The following is an 18,960-nucleotide window of genomic DNA, read 5'->3' on the forward strand; positions in this document are numbered from 1 at the left end:
AGTTTACTCTTAGGTATATAATGCTTTTTATGCAATTATAAATGGGATAGTTTTCTTGATTTCTTCCTCTTCTAACTTATTGCATATAGGGAGGCAACTGACTTTTGCATATTGATTTTGCATCCTGCCACTTGGTTAAACTGATTGTTTCAACTAGCTTTCTAGTGGAGTCTTTAGTTTCATGTCTTTTGTCTTCAGTATCATGTCATTTACAAATAATGAAAGCTTTATCTTCTTCCCAATTTGGATTCCTTTTATATATCCTTTTCTGGCCTAACTGCTCTAGCTAGGACTTCCAATACTATGTTGAATAGTAGTAGTGAAAGTGAACACACTTGTTTTATACCAGATCTCAGTGGGAAAGTTTTCAATTTTCACCATTGAGAATGATGTTATATGTGGATTTGTCATATATGGCCTCTATTATATTGAGGTATGTTCCATCTATGCCCATTTTTTGAGGGTTTTAATCATAAATGGAGGTATCTAACCAAAGAATACAAAAACACTAGTTCAGAGGGGTATGTACACGCCTATGTTCACTACAGTACTATTGAAGCTATGGAAATTGCCTCTGTGCCCAAAACAAGGGGTGGGTCAGGAAAAAGCACTATATATATACACAATGGGAGGCTACTCTGCTATTTAAAAAAATAGGGGGCCTCGCTGGTGGCCCAGGGGTTAAAGACAGTGCTGTCAAGCTGTCACCTGCCACAGCAGCACAAGTTCAATCCCCAGCCAGGGGGCAATCCACATGGTGCAGCAGACCTCTCCTGCCTCTCCCACTGCTCCCCTCAGCAGTGTACTTCAGTGGATCCTCCTGTTCTGCTCCCCACTTGCTCTGGTTAATCCTCTCACCCCCTGTACCTCTGGTCTACACTCCAGTTCTTGTATGTATACACAAATAAATCTAAAAAAAAAACCAAAACACTCTTGCTATTTGAATCAACATGGATAGAACTAGAGGGGATTATGCTAAGTGAAATAAGTCTGAAGGAGAAAGACAAATAACAGATGGTGTCACTTATACATAAAATATAGAGAAACAAATCAAAGGATTGGATAAAGCCAAACCAATAACAAACCCTGGAAGCGTGACTATAGAACAGAGGCTGCCTGAGCCAGAGAGAACAAAGTGGGGAGAAAGCACAATGGACTATGGTGGAAGACCATGGGTGTGGTTTGGTAACAATTGAAGAGGGAGATCCTCTATCTCTAAATCATATACAATGTTATAAGCCAATATTATCTTGATAAATAAAAAACAAATTAAACAAATAATACATTTAAGCAAGAATAAATTTAAGCAAGTGTTTAAGCAGAGGCTGAGAGTCAGGGACATGGAAAAGAAGTCACATTCTACTAAACCAGCAGGGTCAAGGACAAGACATGTGGAACCCCCAAACGAGAGCTCCAGAATATGGAAAGGGGATAAATTCAGATCAGCTTGACCTAGAGACTAGATTCTCACCCACCCGACTAAGATTATTCATTTACCAGTTCCTAAATGCAAAATAAAGAAAAGGCTTTACAATTAGCTGACTCTAATTCTAGTATGGATTCCGCTGTCCTCAAAACATTCATTTTGGGAGTTTTCTTTATAAAAGAACCTCTCCAGGCAGTCATAAAACACAACACACAAAACAAGATAAGCAGTTTCTCCAGTCCTTACACAATGCTGCCTGTGCCTCCTACATAAAACACAGATGCTGGCAATGTCTAGCTCTTACCTGATGTGCTTATTAGGGGAGAGAGATGTGTAAGTAAATCGTTATAGTAACATGAGAGGCACTAAAATAGAATACAAATATTTCATCAGTGGGAGATGTACCTGACTCTGCCTGGGGCTGCTTCCAGAGGTTTCATCTTCTTACAATGGAAAGTTGTAGTAATATTTCCAAATCTCTCAAAAGTCTAAATTTTGAGCACAGGAGGGCAATAATAATGGTTTTGGGAAACTGTATAAACTTGTCTGGCATGATGGAACTTTGCCAGGACACCCTGATAAAGCTTATCTGATCACATCCCTATTTTTAAGACGTCAGTAAAAATAAATCGCAATAACAGTTAATTTTGCATTGAACTTTAGTTTACAAAGACTGTGCACAAGTGACTATCTGATACTCACAGCTGCCTCTGCAGGTGGTTAGGACAGGATATGTCATCCCCATTTTAGAGGCAAACTGAAAGGCCAGTGACTGTTGCAAGGACATACAACAAGCAAGAAGCAGAACTTAGACTTGAATCCAGCGCTTCTGACTTTAAAATTTGTATTCTTTCTATTGAACATTCTCTATATGCCATTTAATTCTCATGAGTATACTTACTCTCCGACCAGGAGGACCTGGGGGTCCGCGAGATCCTGCTTCACCTTTCAAACCTTCAAAGGCCTGCAGACCAGACTATGCATTAGTTTACGGAACTTTGTAATTTAAAACTTTTTAAGAAAGCAACTACTAATTCAAGTCAAGTAAAAATTGCTTGCTTATAATATAAACCAGTCATTCTTAATCACTGGTAAACATCCATTTCTCTTAACCTCTTTTTTAATGACATATTTTGCTCTTGTACTGGCTGTGCATTTAAATCTACATTAGTCATAGACTGTAATTGGTACTTAAAAAAAAGCAAATAAATCACAGCACACAGAGATCAAATAACAACAACAAATCAAACAAAAAACAAACAAACCACCCTTCCCATCTGCAAAGGCTCACCTAATAAAAATAATTCCCTTCATACATACCTCAGAGGACATGGGTAGGCTGTGGCATTCATACTCTTCAAGGTGATAGATAAGGATACTAATGAAACCTCCCAGCAGATGGGAAGTATCTATTGAACCGTGTTTTCACACTGATAATGATGAACTAATATCACACTCAAACTTTAATAAGAAGGGATGCTTGCCTCAGATACCTGTTTTTCAATAAGCATAACATTGTAGCTAGTGAGACGATCTCAACAGCCTTCCTTAAAATGAATATCCTACATGACCTTGGTTATGGGTTGTGGAATTGTCAGAAAATCAGGGGTACAGTGGGAAGATGTCAGTTTCATTTCCACTCACAGAATTAGTATTTTGGGCTTTAACATGTATGTTAGAAAGGACTAGAAGACACTGACATTTCTCGGGACAGACAGTTATCAATTTGTAAATCCTTATAAGAGTTCAACTCATGGAATCACAGACTTAAATTCAGAGCTTAAAGTGACCTTAGGAATCAAAGTTCAACTTTTACATTATAGAAAGAGAGATCCTGAAAAGGTGTGCTAAAGGTTACACAGTTAGGAAGTAGCATTTGAGATGCTCCTGGGTTAGACTGATAATAATCCATATTTATAATTAATGACATAAAAGCCAATATTCCAAAGAAACATTTATTATTTCTGGAATTATGGGTCACTTACTGATAGTCCCTTAAATCCTTTGGGTCCAGGACTTCCAGGAATTCCAGGATCACCAACATTACCCTGAAGATTTAGACATAAGCAATTATGGTAGTACAGGTTTTGCTACAGAAGAATAAAAATAATTCCAGTCTAAAACCTCATTTTGCTATAACTCTATCATATATTAAAAATCAAGTGTCATTTGAAACTAAACCATTGATATACTTAGATATTCACCCAAGCTAGTTTAGATTTTCTAATAATACAAATATTTATGCAAAAAATATGGAGTCACTGGTTTTCCAATCAGTTACTAAAAATATCTAAAGAAAAATGCTTGAAAGGCAGGGAAAACATGGTATCTCACTATAATTCACTTTCTAAACTCATCAATCATCTCTAAAAGAGTTTAAGGTAAGAAAAAATTTACTTTGACTTTAGTGAGAAACAAATGCTAGTTATTTATCAATATGTTAATTACACATCTATTCATAAATTGAAATATGCTCATTTTCTCCCTTTATTAGTAACTTAGAAATTAGTTCCTCTACAATAAGTACTGTTGTTCTAACAGTTGTTTATATGGTCCCTTCTTTCAACCTTCTCTACCAAAGGAAGAATCTCTTGGTAATTCATCCTTTAAAGCACTTTGAAAAAGATTCAAACTGGAGGTTTTTCTATAATTGATTTGACTTGCTTAATTAGAACTGTTTTTACCCCCATTTTGCATTTTAATTTGAGCATAAACTTTATGGGAGATACTGTTCTGGACAGAATACTCTTTTTTTTAATGAAAATCTTATTATAGAATTTCAGTATGTAAGACAGATTTAACATGAGCCACTCTGGCTGCAAAGGAAGGCAGAGTCATGGAGCATGGAGATGGATGTCAGTTTGGTAGGCAATGAGGAATTCTGGCAGATGTTCGATCTGGGTAGTAACATAATTAGGCTGTACTTTGGGGAAAAAAACAACTTTTTTTTCGATTAACTGAAGTTGTGCTTGGGATTAACTAAAGAAGGGAAAAGATAGAAATAAGGAAGCCAATGAGGCCAGTGAGAAGTGAGGCCTCAATAATTAAGTACTAATAACAATAGCTGAAGCCAAGAGTGTTAAACTACGTCAAGAAGGCAGAGAAATCAAAAAGAGGACAAAAGAGTCACAGGAATTATTATGGTCCTTTCTTCAGGCTTTTTTTTTTTGAGGGGGAGAAAAGGGGCCCCCTTTTATTCACACCTAAAGTAAAGGTTAAGATAGTGGTAATTTCAAAAGGAGGTCATAAGCAAATACCTTTTGTCCCATATCACCAAGGAATCCTCTTGGGCCCTATAATTTCCAGCAGAAAAAATAAATGAATCAGTATACCACTCTACAATATGATCATTTCTTCTTGTATTCTTTTTTTTTAAATTAATTAATTTATTTACACAAGCAGTGGGTACAGTCAGAAGCGCAGGAGGGTGAGAGAATTCACCAGAGCCAGAGCAGGGAACAGAACAGGCAGACTGGTGAATACACTGCTGAGGGGAGCAGTGGGCACGACAGGAGAGGTATGCATGCCATGTGGGACCCTCACTGGCAGCCGGGGATCGAACCAGCACTGCAGAGGCTGTGGGCAGCTTCGTAGCCCAGCACTCAACCGCTGTGTGCCACCAGGGAAGGCCCTCTTCTTGTATTCTTTAGGTTTGATTTCTCAAGTAAAGAAATAATTGTTTTCCGTATTTACCTTTATTCCTTTTCGTCCCATCTGACCATAGCCTGGGATGCCATTATCTCCCTGTGAACATATCAGTTCATTTCAGTTTCTCAAAAAATTAACTGTAATCAAAATCTACAAAGAGCTGATGAGACTCAACAAAAACAAAGAAAATAATCCAGTCAAAAAGTGGGCAGAAGAGCTAAAAAGAAACTTCTCTGAAGAGGAAATGCAAATGGCCAACAGGCATATGAAAAAATGTTCATCATTTGTAATCAGGGAAATGCAAATCAAAACTACCATGAGATACCATCTTACACCAGTGAGAATGGCACATATTAAAAAAACTAGCAACAACAAATGTTGGCGAGGATGTGGAGAAAAAGGAACTCTCCTGCACTGTTGGTGCGAGTGCAAACCGGTCCAACCACTATGGAGAGCTGTGTGGAGATTCCTCAACCTGCTAAAGATGGAGCTTCCATATGATCCAGCAATTCCACTCCTAGGTATTTACCCAAAGGACACAGAAACATCAATTCCAAAGAACACCTGCACCCCTACGTTTATACAGCACTATTTACAATAGCTAAGCTTTGGAAACAACCCAAATGCCCAAAAATAGATGACTGGATCAAGATGTGGTACATATACACCATGGAATATTACTCAGCCTTCAAAAAAGATAAACACATGCAATTTGCAGCAACATGGATGGAGCTGGAAGGGATCATGCTCAGTGAAATAAGCCAGAAAGAAAAAGAAAAATACCGGATGGTCTCACTCATAGCAGGAATCTAGAAAACTTAAATAAGGGACAAGGAAAATGAATAACTGTAAGAAAGTGAAAATCAAAATCAACAAAAAACTATGAACCAGAGACACTTTTTTGGGGGTGGGGGGCGGGAGGGGAGGGATTGGGGTCAAAATGGGGGGGTTGCAATTGTATGGGGAATATAAAAATAAAATTTATTATTTAAAATAAATAAATAAATATTAAAAAAAAAGAAAGAAAGAAAATATCAAAATCAACAAACAACTATGAACCAGAGACACTCTATGGGGGGTGGGAGGAGGAGAAAGGAGGGATTGAAGTCAAAATAAGGGGGTTGTAATTGTATGGGGAATATAAAAATAAAATTTAAATTAAAAAATGCTCAGCAAAAAAAAAAAAAATTAATTGTAATCTATGATGGTGTCAAGAGAGCAGCACTGGGGGCTTCCAGCTAGAGAGGATTTAATCTGTGACCTTGAACTCTTGGAACATGTGTGTTACTGGGTTTTCCTCATTTGCTTATATGTGTCCTGATACTTCTTCGGTCAACTTTGTTCTGCAAACACTGCATGAGGCAAAGGGACAGTCATCAAGGACCTATGGATTCAGATCCAAATGACATGGATTAAGAATTTCCCAAAGAAGTACAGGTGTAGACATGGAGAAATGTTCACTTTCACTAGTAACCAAAGAAGTGCACTTTGAATACTGAGATTTCCATTTTTAGGTCAATGTAACTGATAAAGATGAACAAGAGACACATGACACACTGTCGAGGTGGATGCTCTGAAGCAAGCCATCCTCCTGTATAACTGTGGGTGTGTTTATTGTTTGAATTTTCCTAAGGGCACTTTTTCCTAAGGGCACTTTAGTGCCCTTAGGAAAATATACACATATAATTTTACCCAGCTATGTGACTTCTAGACATTTCTATGTAGAAATTAATTATGATTTTGGCTAAAATGTTAGATATAAGAATCTTCAGTGCTGAAAACAAATTAAAAATCCAGTAACAAAGGATTGGTCAAATAAACTAAAGTACATACATTCAGGAGAATATCTTGAAGCTATGAAGAGTAATGATGAGGGAGAAATATAATGACATGGAAATATGCTCATGATAAGAGGGAAGAGTAGAATACCTTTTTTAGTATCTCGAAAGGTTAATGATAAAAATCTCAAAATGGTAGGATTATGCATAATATTTTCCCCATTTCCGCTATTTCATGCTCAGCAACTTTCTACATTATCTATGCATAACATTTGTAACAATGTTTTTAAAAAATAATCAAAACCATTCTTGTGACTGTCTCCACAGACCAAGGTCCTGGTATAGCCAGAGCCACTAGAACAGATGTGCCATTTCTTGACCCTCCTCTCCTCTTTTTGTTGTCACCCTAGAGTTTTGCAAATAAGAGAGAGAAATGGCTGGTGCTGATTTTCAGTGGACATGCACCTACATGGCCATATTGGATGCTAAAAGATTAAAAGCCATGATCTAACTTACCCTTTATCCTCTCTGCAGGCCCCCTCCCCCTCACTGTTATCCTCTCTTTAATAGACAGACTAGTTGTAGAATGAGGCCTGCAGGGGACCGGAGGAATATCCCACATCTTCCTAGGAAGTGCTAAAGTATCTTCAATACCCCAGGTCCTTGGGCTGATGTTGGTCCCCTTCCCTTTTTCTCTGAATTTTCTCAGAATTCCCTTTTTCTCACCTGAAGCTGAGAAGGGTCAGTCATACCTGTTTTCCTCGCTGTCCTGCTTGTCCCACTTGTCCTCGATCTCCAGAAAATCCAGGTTCTCCCTGGTGAGTGAGACAGGAAGAGCTTCAGATCAGAAAAATCAAACCTGGTTTCTACTATAAAGAGCTCTTTCTACTAGATATGGAGACTCAAGTTCTCAGCAAGGGTTTAATACTCTGTAAGGAGATGGTGTATAGGAAACACTTCATGATCTTAAAGAAGAGCAAAAATCATGAGCGGCCCCAGACTGGACTCATGCTTTCCCTGTGGTTCAGAAGGACTGCAGGAGAAGGCAAGGCATCCAACTATTATTTATTGTCCTGGAGAATAAACTGTTGAGCCTGATGGATGTGGTCCTGCCTTCCCCAAGCACAGTCCAGTTGGAAAGACAGACAAGGAGACAATTTTGTGTGATAATGTTCAGGGTACTATGGGAGCAGAGAGAAGGGGACTCTAAATTAGATTTGGTGTGGTTGAGGAGGATGGCTGCCTAAAGGAAAAAATCAGAGATGCTGAGGTGCAAAGGATAGATGTGTGAGCTGGAACAAGGATGAAGGGAGTGGTGAGAATGGTCCAGGAGAGGGAAGGTTTTGGTGAGAAGCCTGCACAGGCATGCAGAAAGGATATGGGCAATGAAGGCTCAGAATTAAACAGGGTCAGGTCATATACCCAAATCATGATAAACATACTCCATTAAAGAGCACAGGGTCTTCTAAGCTACTTTAAAGTTTGGAGATTTTGGTAATGGCCACAGAGAAGTCAAGATAAACTGCAGAATCTCTGAAGCGCAATCTTGAGCCTTCAAATAGGCATGTTGCTTCTACGCTGGACATCTTGCGTGGCCTCGTAGTCCCAGGTGAAGCCAGCCTGGGGCAGGGAGCCGCTGAAGGCTCTAGGCAGGGGAGTGAGGCTCTGAATAGGCCAATAGTCTTCTCCCTGGCAATTTCCAGCAGTGCCACCCCAGAAAGAGAGAGGGTCGAGTTAGACAGAGAACTGCAAGCACCAACAGATCTGAGTGTTCACATCGCCACCCAGCCCTACCCCTGCCCTCCTTCCAACTCTGTCACCAAGTGCATTTCTACATTCAGAAATGAGGGAGCTGAAATTTTTCAGAGTTGTTTTGTAATGGATGAGATTGCTCTGTCTCACCTAGTGAAATGGGGCGGTTTCATAGAGAGGAAAGCAGAAAATCTTTGCTCAGTGGAAGGACAAGAATGTTACCAGAGAGCTGGAGGTGGAGGCTGGGTGGGGTGGTTAACAGTACCTGGATTTAATCAGGTGAGATTTAATTAACATGAATATCAGGAAAAGAATGGAGGCACTTTTGGTCTTAGTATTTGGAATCTGTAAGAAACAACACTTACTTTTCTCCCCAGAGGTCCAGGTCTTCCATGATTCCCTTTGGCTCCCATTGGCCCAGAAGAACCCTGAAAGATGAGAGATGCAAATATTGGCTCTGCAGCAATTCTTACAAAACCCATTAGCTTAGTTTTGCTTTTCTTGACGTCATTTCTAACTGCTCCTTGATGTCGCCCTATGCAAAGAGCCAGTTGCCTGAGGGAGAGACATCTGGGCTGAAAGTGGATGAGTCCTCAGCAGAGGCCACAGGGACATCCTGAGCCCCCACAGGGTCTTAGTGAGAAAGAGAAAAGGTGCCCTTGCTAAAGGACGTTTCTTCTGAGTATGGCTAATGCATGAAATGAGTGCTGTGGTGCACTCATTTGGTGAGACTAGGACATTTTGCTGCCTTGGACTTCTGGGCTCTGCACCATGCAAACATAGCACAATGGTGCTATGCACACATTCACGATGGGACATTGCACATGTACAAGACAGCAGGCTACAATACATTTCAGTTTCCCAATCTGAAAATGGGCCAAAACATCTTTTATGTGCCAGAAGATAGCTGAGCAAGCTCAGGTAACACTGGCCTATCTGAGCTGAAGAAACTGAATAGTTTCAGAAAAGTTTTCACACAAATCCTCATCAACCAAACTCTCATTGCTCACTGTGAGAAACTCAGGAACCAAGGAGATTCAGAGTGTGAATTCAAAGCTGAACTTGGGAATCGAATTTGACTAGTGAGGGATCTTGGTAGAATTGTTTTCAAATATCTATAGTCAATGGAGATATGTAAGGCACAGATAATTTTTAAGTTAGAAAAATCAGAATAATTTATCAGGTTCTGAAGTGTTCATGTATGTCCTTCCAAAAGCTTTCTTCGGGCTTTCCCAGTAAAACACAGTGCATGAGAAAGAGGAGTGTTTAAGCTGTGTACAAGGAATCTGAGCTGGTCTAAAAATCTGTATCCAGTTAATCTAAAAATGAAAGACTATATGTAGGTGATATAAAACGAACATGAAAATGTTCTGAAGTAAGAGGAAAATCAAAACTGACAAACATTTCTGGGTCACTCACCTGAGGTCCTACAGGCCCGTGACTTCCTTTTTCCCCTTTCCTGCCAGGGAGACCCCTTCGCCCCTTTTGTGGTAACAAAAGAAATATAACGCAATGAAGTTAATGAAAACTGACTCTCTTCATTAATGCTTTGGAAACATCCCAATGGAAATGCAATGGACCAACCCTTCAAGCATTTTTCAACTCTGAAATTAAGCGTATTTTAGAAGAGTAATTGAGGGGATAGCATATAGATCTTACTAACGAATTCACTGCTTGGGTATGAGACCGTCATGCCTCTCTGACAGGGAGAAATAAAAAAGAGGCTAAATGGAGAAACAAAACACAGAAGGAGGAAGGAAAACGTAAGCAAACGGTCAGATGTATTCTTTGATGAGGCAGGCTACCTGGGTCAAAGTGCTTATCATCGTATAAAATATAGAACAAATAACTGCCTCACATTAGCATAAAAGGACATTTTTGCAGCAGACATGAGCTGAGGAACTAAAGCATAAGGAAAAGTTAGAGGTGCTGGTGATGCTTCTCACTTCCAAAGCCCCCACTGCGAAGTGGCCCTGGCTGCCCAGTACAAACAGAGCCGCTGGCCCAGCCTTGGCTCTCTACCTAAGTTCAAGGGCGCTGAGCTGCTGAGATAACGCTGCTCCTCCCACATAAAGCCTGGCAATGGAGTGAGGCTGGTCCCATGGTTATTCAATTGAGGGGATCTGCTAGTTGGTGGCTGGGCTCAGGGACCCTCAAACCTTCAGGGGAATCCCAAATTCAATCTAGTCTTAATAACCCAGGTTCCATAAAGTGACTAAATACCCACGTGTTACAAGGCCATTCTCTCAGGATGGCCCTGGCATCCTCCTGACAAGAGGCAGACAGCCGTCCTGACCACAGCCCACATCACTAATGAAATGGCCATGGCAAGAGGCAAACAGCTCCCATCAGTGCTACCCCAGAAGCACACGCATCCCTGTGGAAGCAGTTTTGGGTGAGCTGAATAACAGCTTCCAATTCCTGGCATCCTTCACAGGAGTCTATGTGTGGGACCTCAGTTAAGGAATGTCAACTTGTTGCTCCTGATACTGATTACTGATGCAAAGTGAAGGTCTTAATAATTCCTATTACTAATTTGCACACACAGCTTCAGTAAGCACAGAGCCTTTCCTCTATGAGTGACCTGCAAATGCAGGAGCTGTCTGGTGGACACAGACAGCCCACCCAGTACGGGAAAGCAGAATTCCAGAGCCAGACCAGCAAGGAGGGCTGGTGCAGAGAAAACATTTCTCAGTTATTTAACACAGAATTATTTGCCATCTTCCCAGCAGAATAGCACATTATTATTTATAGTATTTGTGAAATATTCCAACACACCTGTGGGCCTTGTAATCCTTCGGGTCCCAGTTCACCTTTGGGTCCGGGGATTCCTGGCACCCCCTGATGAACAAGTTTTCAGTGTTAAGATTTTTCTCCACAGTCTCCATACAAATTTTCTTTTGATAGCATCTAGCACTCTAGAACAGAGTGCACAGCTACTATTTTGTCTGACTCTGGGTGCAATCCCTACTTTGCTAGGATTTTACTGTTCTACACTGTCTAAGAAACAAACATATGATCATTAATCATTATAAAAAATTTTTTCTCTCTTGTGATCAATTTGCACCACACATGTAAAGTAATCAAACACAGTCTGGGGCTGTGCAGGTCGCTCCCAGAGCCCTGAGCTTCCCACAGCATCCTTGTTAGATGCTCGTCCACTCCCAGTGCTGCTTTCCCAGGAGCAATCTCCTCACCACCCCGGCAGGACAGAAAGTAAAGGACACTTACTGGAAGACCCCGGACTCCCCTTTGACCTTCTCTTCCCTAGGACAGAAAAGGTAAAGCGTTAGTGGTGGTATCTGGGTGGAGGATACTTAGAGGCAAAACAGCCTCTCATTCCCTGATAGACATAAGTAATGAGCAGCTCACAGAAATGACTTCTCTGAGGCAATTTCCAAAGACAAGTTTTCACACTGGGCACTTAATTATGGACTAACATTTGGGGGATTGATTGCAAACCACTCTAAAAGTCATTACAGACCCAGCTCGTCTGAAAACCTCTGACATTTATCTGGGAGGCTGTCTGGAGAATCCAATCATCCTGAAGAGCCTGGCTTCTACCTTGTGCTCTCCAGCAAATCCCACAAAGTTACTGTCTGATAATCAGAGGCTTCCTACATGAGAACAAGCTGTGTCACATCTGTCTGTCTCTGTCCTGGGCCCCAATTAGCTCTTAGGGAGGTGCTAAAAATCATTAGGTACGGTGCCACCTAAAGGCCCACCCACTGGGGCTGGTTTCCATGGAATTCTACAAGGAGAAAATTGACAGTGGGGCCTGCTTAGCCATGTGGTGGTCCCAATGATACCATCAGGTTCATCTGAGCATAGCCTGCTGGCAGCTGAAGCCAAAATCTGTCTGTACCTAGCTCTCCAGATTTCATATTACCAGCTCAGGTTCTCCACCTAGTGGCCATATTTGTCATACCCTCCCCTTTCCAGCAGGAAGACGATTCAGACCCCAGATCTTAACTTCTTTCCTCCTGAACAGTAATGATATAATCTGTGCTCACACATCCCTAAACCAGCTCCTCTTACCCTGTCTCCTTGAGATAGATGCAGAACATCTCAACCATCAATGTACTTTGTGTTGTGATAAACAACTATGATCACTTTAGGTACAAAACAAATACTTAAAATTTTATTCATTCGTTTATTCATTCATTCAGAAAGGCAGTCATGGAAATTATTTCAGAACTGCTACTTTCTTTCAACTATTCATTTTCTGAATTTTCTTAGAATACACCACCTGACCAAATATCACCTCTGCCAGGTTGGCTGATAATTTAGAATTTCTCCACAGAGCTTCTGTCCCTTAATTCAGATGTGCTTGGCTTTTAAAATGCACATACCCCTTAGGAGAAGTTATCCATTGTGACTTGTCAGCTCTTTGTATCTTCATGCAGAGCTCTCAACACAAGAAAGCAGAAGCAAAACAGTGAAAAAAGTTGAGGTCACTCAACCACAATATCATAATTTTCTCTCCATTCAAAAGCAAGGAGATTATGGATGTTAGTTTATCCTGATTATGGTGATCCTTCCTCAGGAAACACAAATATGGAATCAGTAGGCTGTACACCTGAAGTGATTGTTATAGGTCAATTACACCTCATTTATTTTTTTAAAAAAAGGGAAGATAAAGAATGTTTATTCTGTGCACAGACAGCGTAGCACAATGGCTCAGTACATGTCCTTAGAAGTCAGGTAGTCTTGAGTCCAGCCCTGTCCTGGAGAGCCTGCATGGCACAAAGCATCTGCATGGTAGGCTCAGCCCAAGAGGTTAGGAGCCCAGGCTCTGGATGGAGGCAGGCTGGGCACCAATCCCAGCTCCACACCTTACTACCTGTCCTGATTCTGGGCAAGGTACTCAGGTTCCTTGATTTTCCTCATCTGTAAAATGGCTATAATGGCAGTATCTATCTCACAGTTTGTCATGAGGATTCAATTAATATTTGAAAGTGATTTGGCACAAAGAAGCTAAAGAAGCATAAATACAATTACTGTAAGTCATTTTCATGTGTGTCAGACCTAATGCAAAGCCCAGAACAATGTCACAAAGGCCCTCATTTCCAGGACACTGATCCATTGTTTGGGCAACAGCTGGTGTAACAATTCATTTACATACGTTGAAACTGAGTCACACAGGAGGCAAAGACTTAGGCTTGCTTGTTTTTAGAGTTGCCTTCCATTTAACATCCTCTGACCCTCAATGAGAATTCTGGCCTTTACTGAAAGGTAGGGGAGAGGTAGAAAGCTTGATGTTGTTTTGTGTCCAGGTGACTTTAATTCAGGAGGAGAAGAGGTTATAAAGGACAAGATGGGCAGGGAAGTGGATGAAGATGGGGGAGGGCAAAGGAAACCCTCCTTGCCCTTGGAGTAACAAAATAATTGGCTGGTTCACCGCTAGCGTCTTTTTAAAAAGTGCCTGATTAATGGTGACAGCTATAAAGCTATTTTGAAATGAAAGTATGTTCACTTACACCAATTATATTTAAAATTTATAGCATTTAGCTCATCTTGATACTCTCCTGCTTCCTCTGATTAATGTTAATTCTCTTGTGCACAGAACAGGGTTAACTCCCAAAGAATTCTACCAGAAACAACACTAGGAAACCTAAATCATCTGACTGTAGAGCCTTTCCCCTAAATACTATGACTCAAGATAAACAAAGGCAGCAGGAATTAAGACACATTTCTCCACTATCTTTCCCAGAGAGAAAGGCAATCAGTCACTCTTCAAAGTGATGAGAGGATTCCAAGTTTATAGTTGAAAAGAAAGCCAAGTATTTTAACAAAAATTAAGGTCAAATCTAGTATGCTGTGCATTTATGGAATGATTTCCATAAAAAAGGGTGTATGAAAAAGGAGTTTCTAACACAAAAATACCATCTCTAGTTCAGTAGTCCATGAAGAGAAAAGAGATTCTTGGTCCTGAAAAAGAAGAGGAAATCCAATGTCCCTGTTTTAGACTTGATAGTACATGGGATGCTATAAAGTTACTATGAGATCTAGAAGTTGCCACTGGCTTGGTCCTCACCACCAGTATTTTGGTTCATTCAGGAAGAATTTATCAGTGATTCTTTGACACTGGCAACATATGAGGAGAAAGACAGAATGTTTAACCAGTTTAAAATATTAATACATAAGCTCAAAGGTGCCAGGCTACGGGAGGAGGGCTTTTATGTTCAAGTCACTGACTCCTCAAAGGCTTCTAGAAGCTGGAAAGGGAAGCAGGCTATGTCACAGTGGTTTTGAACCAGGGGTAATTTTGACCCCTAACTCTACCACCCCTTTAGGATTTTTGACAATAGCTGCAGACACTTTTGGATGTCACTGCGGGGAGGAGGGGAAACTACTGACATTAGGGGGTAGAGACCAGGGATACTGCTAATCAGCCTACAAAGGAGAGCCTTTCATTTCCTGATCCCAAATGACATCAATACCAATGAATGGACACTGGAACAACCCGCTCTACAGTCACCAAAGTTCTGAAATCCCTGTGGCATCTTTGGGTGGTAAGGCAGGGCTAAATGTCCATGGAAATACTCACTCTGCTTCCTTTGGGACCAGGACTGCCTTTCATTCCATTTTGTCCGGTTCTACCCTAGAAATACAAGATCATAAGGGAAAATATTCTAAATAAACTACAACGGCATCAGCAGCAAAACCCCAAGTATTACTAGCACAGATGAACAATGTGTTATGTTAGCATCTTTCTGAAAATTGATACGACTGGGTATTCGTCCATTATATACAGCAACATGCGTTACTACTACCAGTCCTCCCACATATAACATCATCCACCAGGAACGTAACAATTTTGGCCAGCAAAGTGCAATCTCTAGAGTCTTGGCTAATTTTAAAGAAAAAGACTATGTTAAATATAAACTTACAGATATTTTTCAATCACAGAGGGATTACATATTTTACTAATTAATTTATACTTTATGAAAGCCTCCGGTTAGTAACAGAATTCATCTACTCATGTATGGAAAATAGATCCAATTACTTGTCTTCCTTGTCCTCCTTTGAAGCCCTTTTGTCCTTTGATGTTGCTGTTTATTCCTGGAATACCCTAAAGGGAGATTTAAAAATATTTCAGAATCAAGAAATATTATCTCTTCTTCTTTTGCAAAATGGTACTATGTTCAAATACTAAACTAATTTGGGTTAGGTAGTAAGGAGTGTGAGAAAGTTCTTTATTTGAAATTAATACATTTGTGAAAAAATATAAGCAGTATTTGGGGCCTCCCTGGTTGCGCAGGCAGTTGAGTGCCACACTGTGAAGCTGTCTGCAGCCTCTGCAGTGCGGGTTCGATCCCGGCCAGCCAGCGAGAATCCCACATGGCAAAGCAGACCTCTCCTGTCTCTCCTGCTGCTCCCCTCAGCAGTGTGTTTCGTCAGTCTACCTGTTCTGTATCCCGCTCTGTCTCTGGTGAATCCTCCCACCCTCCTGCGCATCTAGCCTGTACCCTGGTTCTTGCATAAAAATAAATAAATCTTTAAAAAAATATATAAGCAGTATTTCTCCAAGTTTGAAGGGTGTTAGGTGATACATGAAGAATTATAAGAGTGCTTGCTGAGACCTTTCCTGTCTCACCGACTGCTCCCCTAAGCAGTGTATTTTAGTAGATATGCCTGTTCTGCTCCCCACTCTGTCTCTGGTGAATCCTTTCACCCTTAGCAACTCTGGCCTACACCCCAGTTCTTCTACACAAATACATATATATTTACATATATTTATTTAAAATACGTATATTTTTTTTTTTAAAAGAGTGCTTGCTGAAGCTCTGGTAATTCTCTGTTCTCTGTAATGGCAGCTTCACTGATGCACTAGTTCAAACAAGCTATGCACTCCCTCAAAGATATAATAAGATTCCCTGAAATGGTGTGTGCAAATAGGAAATTCCAAGATTAGAAGCCCAGTAAGTAAAACTCAAGAGATCCCTCCCACTCCCCCAATGGAACTGGAACGTCTCAACATAGCATGAGGATGAATAACATGGAATGTCATTTCCCAGTTCTGAATTTGTAATATTATCAGTTCAGATAAGGTGGAGGTAGGTTTTTTTATCCAAATAAATAAGCCTTGGTCAATATCTATCACCCTGACTCTCAAGATAAGCATTAGCCTCCAGGTTAGCAGAAGAAACGAGAAAGGAGTTAGGAGATGTGTGGTAACTACATAAGTCAGAGCCCGCTGGACCCTAGTAACTTACGGGATCCCCAGAGAAGCCCTTCTTTCCATACTCCCCAGGGGAACCTCTGATACCTGGGCTGCCCTGGAAAAAAAAAATGAGCTTCTGAGTATGCTTGCAGGAAGGTTTTTAAATGGTATTAAGATATCAAGTGCTGGGCCTCCCTGGTGGCGCAGCAGTTGAGCGCTGGGTTGCGAAGCTGCCCGCAGCCTCTGCAGCGCCGGTTCGATCCCCGGCTGTTCCCCGGCCACCGGAGGAGGGTCCCACAAGGTGCGCAGACCTCTCCTGCCACCCGCTGCTCCCCTCAGCAGTGTACTTCGGTCCTTCTGCCTGCTCTGCTCCCCGCTCTGGCTCTGGTGAATTCTCTCACCCTCCCGCGCTTCTGACTGTACCCAGTGCTTGTACAAATAAATAAATAAAAATCTTTAAAAAAAAAGTTATCAAGTGGTGTGTGCCTGTTTGGAGAGGAGGAAATCAAGCAGACAAAATGATCCACATTCTTCTTTCTCAGCTAAGTTTCCTCCGGCTTCTCAACAGTACTAAGTCCAGTGTTAAGCCTACGGTGAGGGTTATCTGAAGCTGAGAAATGGGAAACTTCCTCAGGGTCTAGCATAGTGCTGTCCAGTAGAATTTTCTGCCATGATGGAAATGCTCTATATCCAGGCTATCCAATATGGTAGCCACTGGCCATATGTGGCTATGCAGAACATGAAATATGGTTAATACAATTGGAGAGCAGAAATTTTCACTTTGGTTTGAATTAAAAAGTTACATATTGCTAGTGAGGACTCTTGTGAAACCCAGTCAATCGAGAAACTTCTCACACCTATAATTCTATTGTCCAGTGCAAACCTCCAGAGGGGTATTAATGCCATTGGTAACCTCAAACTCAATTCCTTCCAGGTACACTTGGTTAAGCCAGGATCCTTGCAAGCAGCTTGAATGACTCACTTTCTGCTCCTCTGGTCACCTAGATCTGGAGATCCTATGTCCCAGGGCCAGGACTAGGATGAGACAAGCAAGTCACCCAGGATGCAAAATTTAGGGAGGCACTCACTCTTCGCATAACTTTAAGAGTGCATGCTTCCTTAACTTCCGCACTCTAGGGGTTCACTCTAGAGCAGGCTCTGCTCTGGCCTTCGCAGGTCTTGTGTCTATTCTCACTGCTGTTGCTTTACTTCATGCTGAAACCTTCATCACGTCTCACCCTGATGACGACAGACCCGCCTCTCATCTTTGCCTTGCATCTACATCATCTCCAACATATCCTCCACACCTACTGCCAAGCAGCATTTTTTAAATGCAAATTTGATTGTGATCCCCCTGCTTAAAATATCTCAAAGGCTTTTTGCATGATATAATGGCTAAGAGCCAAATTCTCCTGCTGGCTGACTAGTGCTTTCCTTACCTCGTCCCACCGCCTATCAAATCTCACCTCCCTTTCTACCTGTACTCTAATGCTCTAATGCTCCTCCCAGACAGAATAACTTGCAGTGCCCCTAAACCCCCATGTCTTTGCTCATGCCGTTTCCTCTGTCTAGAATACCCTTTCTCTACGTCTTTGTCTTGCCAATTCCTCTTCAGTTCATGGATCACTTCTTCCAGGAAGACTTCTTGAACTTTTCCCCCACCCTCCTGAGTTAGACAGCCACAACATAGCCCCTACCACAGAGCTACTGATAGCTAATATCATTGGCTACTGATATGTGTCTCCCCAGCTACACTGCAGGATCTTCCGAGGACAAGGGCAGTGAGGTCATCTCTAAAGCCTTAGCAAATGACATTGCCTGGCACATGATAGATCCTTAAAAATAGTTGATAAATAAATGGATCAGAACTTGAAAAGAGAATTGCTTGGAACCAAACAGACACATATTCAGGAAATTAATTTAAAATACAAAAAATGTTTCGTGATGATTTGTTGCACCAAGGCCACTAAAATAATGTCATCTCTTCTTCTTGCCTTTTATTTTTTTCTGATGCAAGGAGAACACGGAAGCTGCTGAGACAAAAGCATTCATTTTCAGATTTCTGAAAACCACACACACGGAAGGTCCTTGCATGCCTAGTTGGAAATTCTTGAAAATTATAGTTACCCATTTGCCCCAAACAGGAATGCAGTACTATTCAGTGGTGAGAGGCCCTCATTATGTGCTTA

General features: G+C 41.1%; 1 protein-coding gene across 4 annotated transcripts in view; it reads right to left on the reverse strand.

Annotated features, from left to right (window-relative positions):
• The window catches only part of COL6A5 (collagen type VI alpha 5 chain), a 114,738-nt gene that overhangs the window by 44,876 nt on the left and 50,902 nt on the right, over positions 1–18,960 (reverse strand). For all 4 annotated transcript variants that reach the window (XM_037524514.2, XM_037524522.2, XM_037524519.2 and 1 more), the window contains exons 18-29: positions 16,824–16,886; positions 15,614–15,679; positions 15,155–15,208; positions 11,836–11,871; positions 11,383–11,445; positions 10,024–10,086; positions 8,970–9,032; positions 7,605–7,667; positions 5,120–5,170; positions 4,684–4,719; positions 3,412–3,474; positions 2,328–2,390 (exon numbers count right to left, since the gene is read on the reverse strand). In XM_037524514.2, coding sequence (XP_037380411.1) covers positions 2,328–2,390; positions 3,412–3,474; positions 4,684–4,719; positions 5,120–5,170; positions 7,605–7,667; positions 8,970–9,032; positions 10,024–10,086; positions 11,383–11,445; positions 11,836–11,871; positions 15,155–15,208; positions 15,614–15,679; positions 16,824–16,886 — 684 coding nt within the window. The remainder of the gene's footprint in view (positions 1–2,327; positions 2,391–3,411; positions 3,475–4,683; positions 4,720–5,119; positions 5,171–7,604; positions 7,668–8,969; positions 9,033–10,023; positions 10,087–11,382; positions 11,446–11,835; positions 11,872–15,154; positions 15,209–15,613; positions 15,680–16,823; positions 16,887–18,960) is intronic.

Source organism: Talpa occidentalis, unplaced genomic scaffold (assembly GCF_014898055.3).
Source record: "Talpa occidentalis isolate TD23 unplaced genomic scaffold, MPIMG_talOcc4v2.1 talOcc4.10, whole genome shotgun sequence".
Lineage (NCBI taxonomy): Eukaryota > Metazoa > Chordata > Mammalia > Eulipotyphla > Talpidae > Talpa > Talpa occidentalis.